This window comes from Podarcis liolepis, assembly GCF_965112155.1.
Source record: "Podarcis liolepis genome assembly, chromosome: 7".
Taxonomy (NCBI): Eukaryota; Metazoa; Chordata; class Lepidosauria; order Squamata; family Lacertidae; genus Podarcis; species Podarcis liolepis.
The window spans coordinates 82,097,177-82,116,877 of record NC_139561.1 but is presented as its reverse complement, the minus strand read 5'-3'; the positions used below and the strand labels follow the sequence as shown (position 1 = coordinate 82,116,877).

Sequence of the window (19,701 nt, the reverse complement as noted above, 5' to 3'; positions counted from 1 at the left end):
TGGACTAGGCAAGCTGCTGCTGCTGCTTTTTTTAAAAGTGTAAAAATGTTCTTTGTTTTGAACCACAGGTGCAACATCCTTGTCTGAGGACTTACCCCCAGTCACCTGGTGCAAGGTAAGGCAGTACTTTCCAGACCGTACATCTGAGCACATAATTGCTTCCCTTCCAAGCTGCAATAACAGTTTAACAACCAAGAGGAAGAGCTTTTACTGCTGAAGCATTAAATGTTTTTTGCCTAATGATTGAAAATAGTAAAATCCTAGCCTCTGATGGTTAAGGCAGCATTAAAGGGGAATAATAAGGGCTGGCATTTAGACAGGGCCTTTCATCTTAGAGGATCAGTTGTAACCTACATATAGATGGAGGGGTTTTTGTCCATTCATTTAGGGCCAGCGTCTCCGGTGGAGTTTTGTCCCAAGTGCCAAGCCACTAGGGGGCGCAACACAACCATTCAGGGTCACAAACACAAATATCACACCTCCTTTCTGTAATAGGGGGTAATTTAGTGGCTACCTGCAGAATAGTCCCAGTGGTGCAGCTAGATGGTTTTTCGAGTCTGGACTTAATGGTCTTAGAGGGGGCACTTACAGTACCCAGCACTCCACTTCTGCTTCACTTTAAGGACAGGTGTCCGCCCCACTCCACTTCTAGTGTGGGTGCACATGTTTTGTAGAATTTGCTACCTGCTTAGTTTGTAACTTTGCTGTCCGAGGCAGCATATCACTCCTGTTTCATAAAATATACCAAGCGTTCTTTATTCCTCTGCGTGAGAGCTTCTTGTGGGCATAAGGTAAAGGGTTGACACACATCCATAACAAGCACATGTCATAACTCCAGCAAAAAGATCCTAAAACCTCTTGGCAGTGTGTATATGAACATACAGGAGTGCTGGTTGCACACCTGTGAGTCCAGGTGCACACTGGTAACAATGGAAGATGGCACAACCTTCCCCTAATACCCAAACCAATGGAACGAGAAAGGAGATTCTATTGAACATCAGGAAGAACTTTCTGACAGTACGCGCTGTTCGACAGCGGAACTAGCTCCCTTGGGAGGTTGTAGACTCTCCTTCATTGAAGGTTTTAAAGCAGAGGTTGGATGGCCATCAGTCATGGATGCTCTAGCTGAGATTCCTGCACTACAGGGGGTTGGACTAGATGACCCTTGGGGTCCCTTCCGACTCTAAGATTCTGTGATTCCTTTTCATTCTGCTGATTGCAGCCCTGGGCCATCTGCCCTAAGCTCTCACCCTGGCAATACCTTTCTCCCCAGTGCTCCAGACACAGAAACCAAACAGTCAGGTCAAGATGAACCTTTTTAGTTCAGGCCTCTGCAGAGTGTACCCTTCTATTTGACCAAAGAGAAAATGAAAAGTGAATATTAATGTATTGCATTGTTTAATTGAATGGAGCTGTTTGTGACCCACCCCGGGACTGCATGGTGAAGAGAGGGGTCATCAACACCAATAAATATTTATTTTAGATAGTTTATATTCCCACTCATCTGCAGTAAACACCAAACAAGAGCAATATCATTCAAAGCGGCTTGCATCATTTTAAAAGAATAAAATGCCCTAACCAAGGATGCAACAATATTATATTTTAACCGCTATGTGGGGCACAATTAAACTTTCTGTTGTTGCCTCAGTCAGTGAAATTTGAGCTGGCACTGGTAAAGAGATCTCTGATTTTTTTAAAAAGAGAAAAGGAAAGATGGGATCTGAAAATCTGTCCTGTGTGCAGAGACACGGATGTATACATTTAAAGCACATACGAAGCATGCACGCCCCCCCCCCAAGAATCATGGGAATTGCAGTTTCTTTGGGGTGCTGGGAACTCTGTGAGTTGTAAGCTAAGTTCCCATTATTACTTGGAGGAAGTGAGATGAGTTGAATTGTGTGCATCCTAGCCACACTTTAGGGTGCAGGAAGCTGACCTTGAGGGGGCAGAACTCCTTTCACGCTCCAAGGCAGACGTACCTGCTACAGCTTCTTCTCATTTTGAAGGATCCTGGATCAAATGCGAGAACTGCTTTTCGCTTTCTCATCGGTCAAATGGAAGGGTATAACTTTGCTCTCAGTTCTGTCTGTAGATTGCTTAATGGAGCTGCGGATTGTTAAGAGCGGCCCACCAAATGTGCCGTGGATGTGATTAGTAGATACCGAGTTTCCTTCCATTGAAATACTGCACAATACATTTTGAATGGTTGGTATGGAGCGGTGATGTGAATGCACGGGGAAAAAAAGCCATTAGCTTTGCATTTTGGCAGAAAAAATGATTTTCTTTTAAAGACGCCTCACCAAGAATTACACATTCTGTAATAATGAAAAGGCTGTTTGCAGGAGCTGTTTCCTTTGCATAATGCGCATATGTATAATACATATGCTTTTCAGTGCATATTTCACAATTCCTCGCAGCATTAATGCTTGCATATTTTAGGGGCTGAATTCTTTACCAATCTTGTGACTTGAAATAACTTACAGTAATAACATGATTACTGCTTTAATAATTTTGTTACGTTCACTGTAAGAGGATTACTATTTTGGTTTGTGGATATATTTTTTTCCCAATTCGCTGGCAGCTTTGGGGTGGCGTGGGGCTACAGAACACTGTGCATAACAAAGAATAAATAATATTAATTTTTTGCATTTCGTTTCATTTCATTTTTTTAATTTTTTATCTGCAAAGGAGCGTTTGCTGCCCTGGACGGCACCAACCTTCCTCTCTGCTGGGTGCTGATGAACTTCAGGGGGAGAGCAGGAGCCGCGCTTGTTGTTTTTCTTGGAGTGGGCGGTGCCAAGAGGCGGCACCGCCCCTTCCCCGGAAAGCCCCTCCTCCCCGCTCTCCCTCCCTCCCTCTCCCGCATGGGAGTTGTAAACAGTTGCCTCCCCCTTCTCTGGCCAGGCCCCGCCCCCTCCCGCCGCGGGCCGGCCCCCCTCGCCGCATCTCATTAGCATAGATTAACGCTGGGGGAGCTCGAGTGCAGGTGCAGAGCCGGCGAGAGGGAGAAAGAGAGAGAGAGAAAGAGACCGGAGGGGAAGCGGCAGGATGCGATCGGCAGGGAGCGGCGGTGGCGGCAGGCACTCGCCTTTGGTGGCCGCGGCTGGGATTTTACTGCTGTGCGTTGCTGGCAGAGGTAAGCGCGGAGGAGACGCGGAGATCGGCGCGGGGGGGTTAGTCTACCCCCCCTTCTCTCTTTCTTTCTCTCTCTCTCTCCCTCCAGCCCCCCCCCGGCTGCTTCTTTTTCCCACCCCCTCCCGGGCTGCTGTTGGGCGATTCTGCTCTGGCATTGCCCGCTTGTCCTCTACGCGTTGGAAGCGCTCCTGCAGCGAGCGAGGAAGGAAAGCGCCGGCTGCGCGCAAAGGAGGAACCGCGGAGAGCGCGGGGCAGCAGGGCGGGGGCGAGGAGAGCAGGAGAGACCCCCGCTGCCTGCACACGGACCCACCGGGTCATCCCCGGCCCGCTTGGGGGGGCTGCCCTCCCGGCGCCGGTCTCTCTTACCCCTCCCTGCAGCCTTCCCGGGCTGCCCCGTGCCGCGACTCCGAGGGGTGAAGCTGGCAGGCGAGGCGGGCAGCTGCCTGGTCTTCTTTCCCCAAAGGGGGGGGGGCGCTTCCCAGAGGGACCGCGGCCCTGGTGGAGGGAAGGAGGGAAGGCAACCTCTGCGCACTGTAGGGTTTCAACTCGCCCCCCCCCGCCTTCGCAACCCGCATTGTGTGACCCTAATATTCGCCGCGGCTGCTGCAGCAAAGGGGTGTGTGGATAGGGGGAAACAATGGCATGGTTCCCACCCGCCCCCTTTTTCTTGTCACTGCAGTGGTGGTGGTTGCCGGGCTTTGTTAGAGGGCGCTTTTTGTGTGTGCCCCCCACTTTATCCTTCGACCTGTGGGCACACCGGGGCACCCCCTTTTCTGCATGCTCTCTCCCTCGTAGTACCTTTCTTCTCCTTTTTTTTTTTAAGCTGGGTGTCGCCTAGGGCAAAGGCTGTGCCCTGGAAGGTTAGGCGCCGGTGCCCCGTCAACTTCAAAATTGGATTGCAGGGAGGTGGGGGGCGAGACCTGCCTGCTTAGGTCTTTGGGTGGGGTGGGATCCTTGCAGTTCCTTGACCTTTCTCTATCCCCCCCCCCAACCGTGCAAAATAGTACATTTCCAAGCCCAGTGTCAAGAAAGGTTCCAGTTCCTTACATTGTCATTCTTGTGGCATCGTTTTCGGCTTTTGCGTGCGTGTATTTACATTTTCGGTTGGTCTAACTTTTTAATCCCCTCCCCACCGGAGATCGCAGTTCTAAAAAAAGGGTATCCAGATAGCTACATCATCTCTTCTCCGCTCCCGCCCGCTTCCCACCTTCCTCCTCTTCCTCTCTTCCTCTCATCCTTTCATCCCAGCCTGTGCCTTGAGTTTGTAGAATAGAATATAAAACTGCCTGGCTGTATTCCCGTCGACCTCGGAGCGAATCCACATCCCTCCCTGCTTTTCTTTCATTGATTCATTCTCTCTCTCTCTGCTGAGAATCAAGATGGGCTGACAGTTGGCCTCGTCTCTATGCAAATCTTTCAAATTTTGTTTTGATGGGGGGGGATTGCAGGAACGTGCACAAGTAAAAATGGCGGTTTCCAACCCCCCCCCCCCACTCCCCAGTTTTCCAAATCCTGGGTATCCTTCAGTTCCCATCTGATGCAGTTAGTGTTGGGGTGGCAGTGGGTGGGTGAGTGGCAGGAAGTGACTGGAAAGAGAACAAAGCCGTTCCGAATAGGATTTAGCCTTACCAAGAGGAAACAAAGAAGAAACAAACTAAGTACCGTTTGGTCCCTTTGATAGACCAGCTAGGCTGAAACTAAAAAGACAGAATCTGAGCAGGCTGGCATTCCATGGACTCCCAAAGCTCAACTGGCTTCTGGATCCAGTTTTGTGTGTGTGAGGCAGGGAATGAGCTCTTGCCTCTGCCTCCCACCTTGACATGGGCAGAATTCCTTGAGAAGGTCAAAATTCCAAGCCTCCTTTTGCGGCTCACTGAGGAGGGCAGAGTGCTGAACTTTACTTGCCAGCGGCTGGCATCTCCATCAATCAGCCTCTCTTTGCAGAGGTCAGTCTGTGGATGCTCAGGCAAAAGTTCCAGCATGGCTCCCAGCCTGCAGGCCTGTCAGGTGTGCATCTCCCTAGTGGCGTTGTGTGATCCTTCCGTGCAAGCTGTCCACCTCTCCGTCCTTCACTGCTCAAGGATGCAATTATAAGGCAGGCGAGTGAAGGTTTGGGATGATGAATTAAGCGTGGCGTTGTGCACATGGGGCTTTCTTTGTGCGGGCCTGCATGAGTGCCATTTCCATGCCTTTCATCTTTGCTTCTCTGAGCTGGTCTTCCGTACACTTTCCCTATAGGGAAATGCTTCTTCCTCTGCTCCCCCCCCAAAAGACCCCCCTCCTATCAAACTAAATTGGTTTATTTCATCACTATGTGAAGCCAGGGAGACAGGTTGTAATGATGAAGGACTTGGAATAAACGGGCGCCCAGTCATCCTGGCTCAATCACATCACAAAGCACTTAATTTTTTTTAAATATATAAACTTCCTGCATTTATAATCCCACTTTTCCTCTAGGGGCTCAAGGCCGCATGCTTGATTTCCCCTGACTCCATTTTATCTTCACCACAGTCCTGTGAGGTGGGTTTGGGTGAGAGATTGCAACTGTGATGCCAGCATCAGTTAGGGAGCTTTGTGGCCAAGTGGGAATTTGAACCCGAGTCTGGCCTGGTCCTAGTCTAACCGCCACATCGTAATGACATCCTCTCCTTTTCCTCCAACTGATGCTGGCTCCTGTGTTTGTCCTAACGGACTAGGAAATACAAAGATAGCAAAGAGACCCAGCTTTACTTGATCAGCTAGGTTGGGGTGTGCAAGCTTTTGAGTTGCACAAAACTCTTCATCGAACATATTTTTTTCTTAGTGGGGACAAGCATTCCTAGATGAAATGCCTTTCCTTGGAAGTAAACGCAGGACATGTATACAATTGGTTTTTCCTCAGAGTTAAACATCTGGGACCATCACTGTATACATATGGTTCAGGGTTGTATGGAACAAGCCCTTCTTTTGAAACCCAGAATTCTGGGGTGAATTGAAAATGACAAATGCAGCTCCCCCCGCCCCCCGGAACTCTTGTCATTGTTTTTGCAATCAGTGACGCTGGGGGGTTTCCAGTTCAGCACTAGACTGATTTTCAGTTTTGGTTTTGTTCCCTCCTGCCTTATAGAGCCCGGAAGCTGGTTCACTTTGCCAGCTCTTCCAGGCTTGGCCAGGTTTCACTGGGGGCTGAAAAGTGTGTGTGTTGTGTGTGTGTGTGTGTGTGTGTGTGTATGCGCAGCTCAAAATAAAGTTGGGGTTACTTCCTCTTGCCCTCTCCCTAACTGCATCCAAAAAGCAGGACGGGCGGGGAGCCATTCTAGCAACAGGAGAAAAACAACAACCCCACAATCCACAACTTTTGAGGTGTAGAAGGACGTTTGAAAGGCAAAAGCTCTGGCTGCTAAATGAAAGGGTTTGCTCAGCTGAGAGGCAAGATGCTTTTAGAGTTGGAAGACTAGGAGGCTGGCGGGAGTGGGGGTGGGTAGTTTTCATCCAGCAGGGGAAGGAATCGAAGAAAGTGATAGGGAGCAGAGAGCCAGGAGGGCTGAGGATCCGGGGTTGCTTGAGAAAATGGGGAAGTGGGGATGGGAGCCAGCCTTGACTTTAATTTTTGTGACTTTGCAATGAACTCGCTTCCTTCCCTTATCGGAGCCAGCAGGTCCATGCAGTGGGTAATTGCATTCCACTTTAATCAATAGCTGGAGTAAATCTACTTTCTAGGTCACTGAGGGAGGGGTGGGGGTGTATGTGTGTTTCTACTCCCTGTTGCCCCCCTCCTCATTTCCCTACTTCTGTCATCATGCAAGTGGCTGTTTCTTACAAGGGGTGTGCGTGTTAAAAATAAGGTTGCCAGATGAAAACACCCCCAAATTGGGTACCCGCACCAGCAGTGGCTGTGTAGAACTTCTCCTGTCCGAAACAGGATATACTTTTTAAAAAAGATGTATTGCGTTGTGCACCTGCTTAGACGTCACAGCCTTTGACCTGGATGCCCCTCCCTGGAACTCTAGTGTCAGGCAAAGGAACTCTGCATATGCTCAAATGCCGTCTTTTCCCTGGCCTGGCAACCAGCTCTGGGTTTCCACCCTTCTTTTTGCGAAGTTGGATTCCCTCCCCGCCCTCCTTTTCCTAGGAAGAAGGGACTGTCTCTTAAATAAAAGCACTCTGGCAGCCTGGCTTGTCAGATGAACATTTCTGAAATAAAGGGCTCTCTGGAATAATGGAGTTTGAAGTAAAGGACGGCAATTATTTTCCATGAAGCTCTGATATTTAACGAGGGTGGGGGAGGAACAAAGCAACATCCTGAAAATCGTAGAGGTTTTATGAGGTTCTGGAGTGCTAGGCAGTAGCTCAAAACCAACGTTGCCCGTTCAAAATGTGGAATACTGTAGTGATGTGGGGTTTTGAAACAAAGGGCCAACCATTCCCCTTCTGTGGAACATCAAGGCTCTGGGAGGAACGGGAACCTCTGTTGTGCTCTGCAGTGTTGCAAAGTGAACTAAGGGACACTTCTCAAAATGGGGTGGGCATCTGACAGCTCTGTATGATTAGCAGCCTTGTTGTTCCTGGTGTGTGTGTGTGTGTGTGTGTGTGTGTGTGTGTGTGTGTGTGTGAGAGAGAGTCAGATTTCTCTCCCCCCATTTCCCACAGTTGATCACTAAGGTGCACACTAAAGCACCCATTCAGTTTATGAGACCCCCCCCCAAAAAAAAATCATGAATGCACAGTCCTAAAATTGCATCCAAGGGAAGCTATGCGCGGGCACTCTGGCAACTGGGCCCTTTTATGCAAATGTGCTTACAAAACACTTGCTCTGCTTTGATGCCAGAATTAATTGTCGGGAGGACTTTAAAGAAACATCATTTCTTAATGCACAAAATAGCTGCCGTGGTGCGACTGGGACTCTGGGTGGCTTCTGTTTTCCTGGTTTTTTTAAATAGCGTTCCAGTTTCTCCCTCCTCCCTCCTGCTTGCTCCCCATTGCTGTTTTGGGTGTTTAGCAAGGGTTGAATAGCGGGAGAGAAGCGCCTCTCCGTCTGTGCCAGGTTTTGTGATGGCTCAAACCCGGAGCTAGTTCTCAGTGACAGGGCTCACTTTCTCTCGCATGCAAAACAAAACATAGATGCCTCTGTGCATGCACAGACTGCATCCCCTCCCCCCACCGCTCTTTGCTTACGTTTATTATTGTAGGCTAAATGTGAAATACTGCCTCTGGCCCACACCTGTCTCAGGTGTGGGGAACATTCGGTCCTCCAGATTTTGCTGGACTACAACTCCCATCAGCCTCTGCAAGCCTGGGATGGTGGGAGCTGTAGTTCAGCAGTATCTTGAGGGCCAAAGGATATATTTGAACAGTTAAAATGGGAACAGAGGGATAGCTAGAAAAAGGAGATGGGAAGGTGGTTGCAGTGGGTGTCTGTAGCTCAGCAGGGAGCAGTAGTACAATAGTGTTGGCCATCCTGTGACTTATCAAGGATATAAGTGGTCTTGTGGCCAGGCAAGGGGTAGCTGACATGGCGCTCTCCAGATGTTTGGCACTCCAACTCCCATCAGCCCCACTCAGCCTGGCTGATGGGCAGAGATGCTGAGAGTTGTAGTCTGAAACATCTCAATGGCACCATGTTGGCTACCACAGGGCTATGCCCAAAGACCAAACCGAAGCCAGACTGTTTGCTCTTGTTAACCATATCAATATAATCTCCGAAGAACCTGCTGGTTCAGGCCAATGGCCCAGCTAGCCCAACACTAGTCAGTCACAGAGGGGTTGACAGGATGCCTCTGGGAAGCTCAAAAGAAAGATATGAGCACAACAACACTGCAGGAATGGGCATTCAAGAGAGGCACACTGCATTCAGCAGTGGAGGTATTGTGGCACAGAGGGAACCCAGATTCTGTGACATAGCTGAAGGCTCGGTTCTGCTCTCAAAAGCGGTGCAGGCCTACATGCACATTTGGCCTTCTGGTACCCTCCATCCTAGTGACAAAATGGTGGTGGTAGTGGTGGTGGGCATAGGTCTCAACCAGCCTATGGGATGACATGAAATGGCAGGGGTACTGGGAAGAATTCTGCTTCCCTAGCAACTCCCTAAGGTGCAGATCCTTGCACTTTTGAGAACTCTTGCGTCAGGGCAGGTCCACACACCATACATCCAACACATGGCTCCCTTCCCCACACTGAAAAATCTTAGACACTGTAGTTCCCCCTCGCAGAACTGCAGTTCCCAGCACCCTTGCCCAAGAGAACTATAATTCCCAGGACTCTTTGGAGGCAACTTGTGTGATTGGGTCGTGTATGATGTGGGTCTGCCTTGCGTAGAGGAGAACCAGTTATCCTGGAAATGGCTGCAGGAGATTCTCAAGGGAGCAAGTGCCCTTTGGCTAAAACCAGGGATCCCCTGGGCCTCCTCTGCTATAGACAGCCATGTGTATCACTTCAGTGGTGAAGCATACAATTAATGGGCTTCTCTTTACACCCCCACCATTTGCATGCTAGACAACATTCCTAACGTGTGTGTTGTGTGTGAGAGAGAAGACAAACGAAAAAGGTTTGCCAACCTTGATTAAAAGCAACAACACTCTGAGCATGTGCAGTTCTGCATTTTAAAGCTGCTCAGACCGTAGCACCATCATGACTCCAGGAACAAAATGCAGTTTTGCTTCTTCTGCACTGACACTAAAAGCAAAAATAATAAAGTGAGCATCTGTGACCGTGTCTATGCCCAGCTGGCCCACCCCCTGACTATAAAATGCCTTCAGAAATAAGAAAGGATGCTGAGGCTGTCAGTAGTATTAAGTCCTGGCATGCCCATTCAGGGCCAAGTGCTGGCATCTGTTTGATGCTGCCTTCGTCACCTGGGTGGTCAGTCTGGGGCTTCTCTGGGTTGCAGGAGCCTAGACTTCAGCTCTGAGGTCCAGCTGTGGCTGCATCACGTCCTGGGGCATCCAGGGTTCAAACCAGTCACTCCTCTTTTGCCCTTCCCTTTATCTGGAGTAGCCCTTTTTGAAATCAAGATGCCCCTGCCCTTGGCTTGTCAAAGCAACAATAATTATGTCAGGTTTAAGAAGTCATACCCTTAGGTTATCTTAACATAACGTTTCTGATTCTTCGCCCTACTGTATAATTTACAAAAAAGAAGTATGGTGGCGCAACCTTTGACCCAGAACCCACTCCCCGCAAATCCCCCCAAAACATGGGAGCTGGTGAGAGGGCACTGTGTGTGTGTGTGTGTGTGTGTGTGCTTTTGAAGCAAATGTTGCAGACATTGAAAAATCACGCTGCCAGTTGCAGATGGCCAATTCAAAACCCGTTGATCGCTGAGGGATTTGTCCTCATATGTCAGTTTTCTTTATGGATGTCTACTTGTTTCTTCTTTTTTTTGTTTTCGGGGGCTTGTTCTGGTGTGTTTGTTTTGCGCTGTGCGGCACCGTGTTTGCCTGAGGCAGCTAATTCCATCTTGTGGCAGAGGAAGAGGTCTTGAACTTGGTCTAAAAGGAGAGAGTGGAAACTTGAGACCCGCTGGCCAGATTCAGCCCCCAGAGACTTCTCATCTGGGCCCCAGCGTAACCCCTGCTCCTACGGGTTTATTGCGTCTCTGTGCCACCTTTGTCTCCTAGTTGTTCAAGATGCTGTGCATGGTTCTCCGCCACAACAACCCTGTGAGGTAGGTTAGGCTGAGAGGCAGTGACTGGCCCAAGGTCACCCTATGAACACTGGTTTTCCCCCTGGTCCTAGTCTGACACTTTAACCACTTCCTCACCCTAGCAATCACCCACAGGCACCACACAACCCAAGCTGTCCAGCCACTTTCTCCCAAGCGGAGGCTCAGACTACACATGATGGCAGTAGACACCTACCTTTTAAATGTGGATCTCTGTAATTGTGTATAAGGGTGTGTGTCTTGAAAAGCAAAGGAGCATTCGGAAACCTCCGCCCACAATTCCTGCCTCCTTTCCTTCAGCCGGGTTCTGATCCTGGAAATGAGCATAGATGGGAGGAAAGCCTCTCCCCATCCCCCACCATCCCCTGGGGGGCTTTTCTTCCAGCCCCACCTCAGACAGACTGAGGCAGATCTGCATTTCAAATTTACAAACAGATCTGCCACAGTCACATGGAGTATAGGCCTATTTAACATCTTTCTTCCCCATTGTGAACACTGAGAGGCTTGGGGCAGAGAACTCCTTCATGGGTCCCTGTCTGAGGTCAGTTAATCCTAGGAGCAGAGCTGGAGAGCGTGCAGGATCAAGGGTGTTGCTGGTGTGGAAGCAGGACTCAGGGATACTCAAGCTGGAAGGGAAATAAAAGCCCCGTCAGTTTTGCAAGATCTGGCTTGGAACCTGGAGCGCATGACAAGAGATCTATAATGAACTACTATCCCGGTGCAGGTCCAGAAGTGACTGAGATTCATACCTTTACAACCACTTCCCTGCCTTCCTGGTTTCCTGCTGGTTTCTTCCTGTTCCTGAGTAGACCTCTGATGTAGACCACTTCAGGGTTTGAGGGTGGGTGTGGTAATCATTGTGGTGTTGGTAGGGTTGCCATAAGTCCAGAATTTCATGGACGCAAACGGAATACTGGGGCTACAAACAGTGCCTGGACGGAATTCAGCTAAATGCCTGGGAAAATCTGGATGATCAGCAGCAGCCCATGTTGTTTTTCCTCAGAAATAGCTCAGAATGTCCATATTCTTTGCAATTTTGCAAAAAAACAAAAACATAATAATAATAATAATAATAATAATAATAATAATAATATATTATTATACCCCGCCCATCTGGCTGGGCTTTCCCAGCTATTCTGGGCGGCTTCCAAAAAAATATTAAAATACATCAACAAAACAAAACTCAACAATTTTGGCCAAAAGCTAAAAAAAAAACCCACCCCAGAACTTTGCCCAAAATTTTAAAAAAAACCTCAACAACTATGTTTGAAATATGGCAACCCTAGGTGTTGACAGCAAGATGCCCATGGGACAAAGCAGCCCAGTACCACCTCCTGTGGATTCCATGCTTCCTTCTCTGATAAGGCCATAAGAAGAGGCTTCTGGATTGTGCCAAAGGCCCATCTTGCCTAGAACTCTGCTCTCACAGTGGCCCCCCCAATGTCTGGGAGAAGCCCATAAGCAGAACCTAAGCACAACAGTGATCTCTGCACTTGTTGTTCGCAGCTACTGGCATCCAGAGGCATATGTTGCTTCTGACAATAGAGGTAGAAGAATGTTACCATTGATAACCTTCTGCTCCATGGAAAAGAGTCCTGGGATTCTTTCAGACACAAAGTCCTTCCCGGGGTCCTGGTCAGATTAAACCCTGGCCGTGCTTCAGCTGTTGCCTCCTGTGCACAAGTCAAAAGAGTGAGGGCAATGGCAGCCTGCCGTTGGGGGCTGTGTGCCTGGGAGTCAGTGGGCAGAGTCATTGTTGCTGGACGTCCAGTCCTTGTTCCATATCTTTTTTTAAAAAAATTGTTTTAGCCTTAAAGTATAAGTGGTCAATGTTGTTATCCCTCCTGCTTTGACTGTTGAATGAAGGTTTCACCCCTGCTGTATAAAATGGTCCACAAAAGCATGTGGAAAAGATCCGTCTCAGATTTTCGAGTCAACTAGCGAACCTTGCCTCAAATTGTAGGGCCACGGGGTTTGGTGGTGGTTCTCAAAGCAAGATGGGAGCTGCCATTCTGGAGGGAAGGCAGGAGATGAGCAGAATAAATAAAGAATCATTTGAGTGGCCGAATAAGGATTTGAACCAAGGTTCTCCAACTCACAAGGCCAACATCTTCTGAGGCCCTCCTTTGTGTGCCTCCTCCTCGAGAGGTCAGGAGGGTGGCAACACGAGAACGGGGCCTTCTCTGCAGTGGCTTCCCGTCTGTGGAATGCTCTCCCCAGAGAAGTTCCCCTGGTGCCTTCACTATACACCGTTAGGTGCCAGGCAAAAACGTTGCTTTTTAACCAGGCCTTTGCCTGACCTGATCTACATCCTATACCTTTTTAAAATGTGTCTCTTTTTAGGGTGGTTTTTTTTATTGGGTTGTTGTTTGATTTTATGTATGTAATCCTTTATGTGACCTGCCCTGAGACCTTCGGGTATAGGGCGGTATAGAAATAAAACAAACAAACAAACAAAAATAAAATAAAATAAATAAACAATATCCCTTATTGTAGCACTAGTGGGTCAGAGTTTTGACCAGGACCAGGAAGGGTCAGATTCAAATCACTGCTCAGCCTTGACGCTAGTCAGATGATTTTGGGTCTCTCTCTCTCTGTCTGATAAATCTACCTCACAGGATTGTTTGGGGGATAACATGGGACAGTAAAAACAATACAGCCTTGAGCTCCTTGGAGAAAAAGCGGGATAGAAATGTAATAAGCACAATCCCATTTGACCATGCATCGTGCGTTTAGCATCCTGGCATTGAAACCAGATTCTGGATCTGTGCCCAGGCTCTGCTTAAGCCTGCACCTCTCCTGCCCCGAGCCTGAGTCGTTTCTCTGTTCTAGCCATCGCCTGCCTCTCTGCTTCCTTCCCCGGGGTGGCTGGGAAACTCTTGACATCTGCTACGTTACAGCCGCATCTGTTCCAACTCTACAGACAGAGACTCTCACCTAAGAGATCTACAGCAAACCTTTTCAGAACTAAAATATCCACCTGATGAAGTTAAACAACAGATCAACAGAGCCAGACTGATACCCAGAGAGAACTTGTTGCAAGACAGACCCAAAAAAGAAAATAACAGAACACCACTAGTAATCACATACAGCTCCCAAGTTAAAACAATTCAACGCATCATCAGAGATCTACAACATCTCCTAGGCAATGACAGCTCTCTTTCTCAAGCTCTGGGAGGAAGAATTTTCATTGCCTACAGACAGACACCCAATTTTAAACAACTCCTCACCCACAATAATACAACAACCAGACTTAACATGGACACTGGTACCAGAGCCTGCAATAAACCCAGATGCCAACTTTGCTGCCACATACACCCGGACAACACCATTACTGGCCCCAACAACATCAAACATACCATCTCAGGACTATTTAATTGCTCATCTTCTAACACTGTGTATGCCATCAAATGCCAACAGTGCCCTTCAGCTCTCTATATTGGGTAAACAGGCCAAACCCTACGCCAAAGGATAAATGGACATAAATCTGATATCAGGAATCACAGGACAGAGAAACCAGGACATTCTATACAAGAGCTCAAAGTAGCTGTCTTATTACAAAAGAATTTCAGAAAGAGACTGGAAAGAGAAGTTGCTGAATTGCAACTTATTACCAAACTTAAAACCATGGAGAGACCTGGTCTGAATAGAGACATTGGATTCTTATCTCATTATACACGATGAAGCTATTTTTAGCCATCTCACCCCTTGCTTTTTCCTGTAAGACCAATTGCAGTCGTTAACCACACCTACCAGCCAATCACCCATTCCCACCACCCTTCTGAGTAATACCCCTCCCCACCCTCTCACTACTCACTATATATAAGGGTCTGGTGACTTCTGTTTCAGTGTATCTGAAGAAGTGTGCATGCACACGAAAGCTCATAGCAAACTTAGTTGGTCTCTAAGGTGCTGCTGGAAGGATTTTTTTTAATTTTGTTTCATCTTTAGTCAGTCTTTGCAGATCTCTGGGCTGACAGTCTCTCTAGCAGCGGCTGGGCACCAGGACCCAGCTGAAGCACAGGGGGAGGCGCTGCTGCTGCTGCTGCTGCCTGGGCTCTCAGCATGCAGCTCACTCCTCGCCTTCCATTCAGAAAATAATACCCCCTCCAGAAGGGATTGGAACCACTGGGGCGGGAATCTGGATTTGTGAGCAGGCACGAGCATAAGGTCATCTGCTTGGGGAAGAACCTGGAACTCCCTGATCAGAGCCAATTGGGCAGGGATGGAAGCAGGAAGCAGCAGCAGTGGCAGCACAGGAAACATTTTTATGCTTCGTTCCTGGAAAAGTTCTTTTTTCTTTTCTTTTTTGTTAGCTGCGCTGCTTCTTTCATGCTGTGCCTCCCCCTCCCCCTCTGCTTCCCCCAAATCCAGAGTCTGTGTCAAGGATACCCAGTCAGAATTAATTACACAAGTTAATTAAGCTTGTGCACATGTACTTAATTTTTGCATAAATCGTTTTCTTCTTCTGACATTCCGGTTTTTAAAAGGATTTTCTTTGTGTGTGTGTGTGGTGGAGGAAGAGGAGGAGGGGGACCTTGGGTAACAAAGAGAGAATGAAGAGTGAGGTTAGCAAGAGGAAATGCGGTTGCTCCTTCAGATTGACGTTTTCCGGATTCAGAGCAGGAGTGGCAATCTTAGAAGCACAGAATCATAGTCACAGAATCATAGAATGGTAGAGTTGGAAGGGGCCACAAGGGTCATCTAGTCCAAACCCCTGCGCTGCAGAAATCTTTTGCCCAATGTGCGGCTCAAACCTACAACCCTGAGGTTAAGAGTCTCATGCTGTACTGACTTCAGCTATCCCTTCAGTATTGCAGCCCTCCAGATGTGACTGCAGATCCCATCATCCCTGCAACATCTGGAGAAGAGCCATGGGTTAGCTAACCTTGCTGTAGGAGATTATTAACCTACCTGTCCATGGGACATGGGTGGCGCTGTGGTCTAAACCACTGAGCCTCTTGGGCTTGCCGATCGGAAGGTCGGAGGTTTGAATCCGCTCGATGAGGTGCACTCCCATTGTTCTGTCCCAGCTCTTGCCAACCTAGCAGTTTGAAAGCACACCAGCGCAAGTAGATAAATAGGAAGGTAAACAGCGTTTCCATGCGCTCTGGCATCTGTCATGGTGTTTCATTGCACCAGAAGTGGTTTAGTTACGCTGGCCACACGATCCGGAAAGCTGTCTGTGGACAAACGCTGGCTCCCTCGGCCTGAAAGTGACTGGCCTTTGACTGGATTTAACCATCCAGGGGTTCTTAACCTTTTTACCTTTTACCTGTCCATCCACCCTGTTATCTTAATTTCTCTCCTTGCTCCCTCTCTGCTGTGCCAATCAATTGTTAATCCCACCTACCCACTTCCTCTTGCTCTCGATTATTTATTTATTATTAAATCTGCATGGAAGCTGTCAAGGATGGCTTGTTCATTATAGATGGATTATCCCCTGCTCCCAATTTAACAACAACAACAACAACAACAACAACAACAACAACAACAACAACAATATACTATATGCAAGATGGCCAACAAGGTAGGGATACTAAAGTAGCAATGAGGGATGGAAAGCTGTAATTGTTGCTAATAATGAATTGTTGTCTGATCCTTTTTACACCAAACCTTCATAGGACTCCATTCACATGTTTCTCAACTTTTATGATCCTGAAGACTGTCGGTTTACCAGGTTCCCTTTAATCTGCATTCTGCATTAGATGTCACTGTTTGCCCATTTTGATGTGAACTTGAAGAGAGAGAGAGAGAGAGAGAGAGAAAGAAAGAGGATAGATACATGAATTATTGGTTACAAGATTGGGTGAGAGTCCGCCTGTAATTTTCGCATTTCCTTTCCTTATAGAAAATGATTTAGAAAGCGTGTGTTTTGCTTGAAACCTTGAGGCAGGTTATTTGACTTGGGACTAAGGACAGATTTCACAGCTCCTTTTTTGGGTTGAACACTGAGCTTCCCACCTGAGGGCCTGAAGTTTATATAATCAGGTGTTAAGCCAAGTTTACACCAACACCATACATTTAGAGCACATCTGATGCACATAGCTTCTCCCAGATAATCCTGGGAAAGTCACTTCCGCAATAAACAAGGAGGTGGGGTTGCGGGCGTCACGCCCCTTCCCCACATTCGCGGGGGCTGCCTCCAGCACCCGCGATACCTAAGGGAATTCCCGCCCATGTCATACCCCGGGCCAGCCAATCGGCTGGCTCGGGGGGCGGGGCCTCGGCTATTTAAACCTGCCGCAGCCGAGGCTCCTCCTCTTTTCCTTCGCTGCTGCAGCTGACCCGGTTTTCCCGCCCATCCCACCCCTTTTTAGGATAGGTTTTCTGACGTTGCTATGAACTCCGGTTGGTCGCCATCAAGGGGCCTGGTAGGAATTTTCCCAAATGGCAGATTGGCTCCAGCCATTTGGTTTTCGCTTACCTCGTAGCAAACCGTCACAACTCTTCGGTATTGGCGGTTAGGCATTTGTAGGGGTACTGTCCTATTGTTATGCAAATGAAGGGGGAGGAGCGCCATCACCTTCCCCCAAGCAAGGGTAGTCCGGTAAAGGATTCTGGGGGGCGTGGCCTTGTCCTAAGCCTAAGGAGGTGTGTGATTAACCCTTCCGGCCTTTAGCTGGTTAGTAGTTAGGACCAATGCCTAAGCCAATACCGCTCAATTCCTGTAATCAATAAAGTTGTGGCCCAATTTGACCCATTAAGCTGAATTCTTGTGTCCTGTGTCTTTATTTCCTCGGGGGGAGGCAGAAACTCACCACACAACTGTAGTTTGTTAAGGGCACTGGGAATTGTAACGCTGTAGGGAGCAAACTACAGTTTCCAGGATTTTTTGAGAGGAAGCCCTGTGCTTTAACTGTATGGTGTATCTGTGACTTAGGACTTGGGCGACCAGGAGTTCAAATCCCCACTCAGCCATGAAGCTTACTAGTTGACCTTGGGGCAGTCACAGTCTCTCAACCTAAACTACCTCACAGGATTGTTGTGGAGATAACATGGGACAGGAGAGGACCGTGTACTCTACCTAGAGCTTTTTGGAGAGATGGTGGGATAGAAATGTAATAATAAAATCAGAAGAAGCGTGTCTGTTTTTAGTTTTGTTCCCAAACATTAGCTCTCTGTGTGCCCCGCCACCCCTGCAAAATGTCCCCACTTCTGCATTCGGTGGTCATCGTCACAATGCTCTTTACCCATGATCGTAAAGAATAAGTCTTCTTTTTTCAGAGATGTACCCTTCCTCTACAGGGACGCAGGTGGCGCTGTGGGTAAAAGCCTCAGCGCCTAGGGCTTGCCGATCGAAAGGTCGGCGGTTCGAATCCCTGCGGCGGGGTGCGCTCCCGTCGTTCGGTCCCAGCGCCTGCCAACCTAGCAGTTCGAAAGCACCTCCGGGTGCAAGTAGATAAATAGGGACCGCTTACCAGCGGGAAGGTAAACGGCGTTTCCGTGTGCGGCTCTGGTTCGCCAGAGCAGCGATGTCACGCTGGCCACATGACCCGGAAGTGTCTTCGGACAGCGCTGGCCCACGGCCTCTTGAGTGAGATGGGCGCACAACCCTAGAGTCTGGCAAGACTGGCCCGTACGGGCAGGGGTACCTTTACCTTTACCTTTACCTTTACCCTTCCTCTAACTTCTAACTTTTGTCTCTTAGCACTTTAGAAGCTCTGGAGAGATGGTGAGGTGGGCAGTTTTAAAGTCCTGTTACCCACCTTGAGTTCTCAGGATAGGGCAGGTTGAACCCCCCTCCCCCTTTTAGCTTCAGCTCTATGACCCTGGGCTGGAAATAGTTGTTTTACTGGCTGATGAATGAGGTGTGAATTGCTGAAGATCGAGCCTCTCTCAAGCTGTGTTCACACTTGTTCAGCATCCATCCTGGCTCCTGTCTGCAATCCTTTCTGAACTGTGAACATATTGTAAGACTTGGCAGCTGTAAAGGGACCAGAATAGAATGACTTCTGCTCTCTTTGCCTGGAACCTGTGGCCTTACCTGAATCTCACTTTGAAACTGATCATGCTGGGGTGGGGAAAGCATCAAATCAGACAGCATGAGAGACGGAAACAGGACAAAAATCTAAGAACATAGGGAAACCTCTTTAAACCGAGCCAGACCCCCTGGTCCATCTAACTCATTCCTGTCTACACTGACAGGCTGTGACTCTGCAGGGCTTCAGAAATGCCCTACCTTGGAGATGCTGGGGACTGAACCATGCAAAGCCCTATGCACAACCCCTGAGAGATGTCCCTTCCTCTTTCATTTTCCAACCTGTCTTCCTTTCGGTAGCCTTTTTTACATCGCTCCATCCTCTGAGGAAACTCCTGTGTGTGGCAGAGGATTATGGGACATGTGGCAGGATGCTCTTCACAATGGGCCATACCATCACCTCTTGCTAAATGAGAGCATGGCTTAGTATGCTGGGTGCACTTCCTTTCTGAAAAGCTTCCATTTCATAACTGGTCCCTGAGAAACCTTAAAGCTCAGGGATGGCAAACCTAAGACCTGCTAAATACTGTCAGATTCTGATTCCCATCAGCCCCAGCTAGCAAAGAATGGATGGCCACAAGTTTCCTCACCTGAGCTCTGCCTAGCTTCAGAAGGAGCCCTCCGTTTTCTCCGCGCACGGCTAGCTCGTGAGATTGAAAATCCGCTGCTCTGTTGCCTTTGATACCCGGGAAACATGGGCAGGATTCTCCACGTTCCTGTATCCCAGCATTCAACAGCCCTCAAGACCTCTTTCCTGTCTCAGAAGGTAGAATTGCAATGATTCATCCATGTAAATAAGCTGTGTCTCTTTCTGAGACTACGCTGCCCACAATCCATCCCACCGTAGGCATGCAAGCTGATCATATGGCACAAATTGGTTATCCTACCAGGTAGGCTGTGTTGTATGATGGGGGTTGTAGTCTAGTAACATCTGGGGACCCAAGACTGG

At 48.4% G+C, this 19,701-nt stretch overlaps 1 protein-coding gene across 1 annotated transcript in view; it reads left to right on the top strand.

Annotated features, from left to right (window-relative positions):
• The first annotated feature begins 2,957 nt into the window (after positions 1-2,957).
• The window catches only part of CADM4 (cell adhesion molecule 4), a 138,560-nt gene continuing 121,816 nt past the window's right edge, over positions 2,958-19,701 (top strand). The window contains exon 1 of the mRNA XM_083515554.1: positions 2,958-3,136. Coding sequence (XP_083371680.1) covers positions 3,049-3,136 — 88 coding nt within the window. The 5' untranslated portion in view covers positions 2,958-3,048. The remainder of the gene's footprint in view (positions 3,137-19,701) is intronic.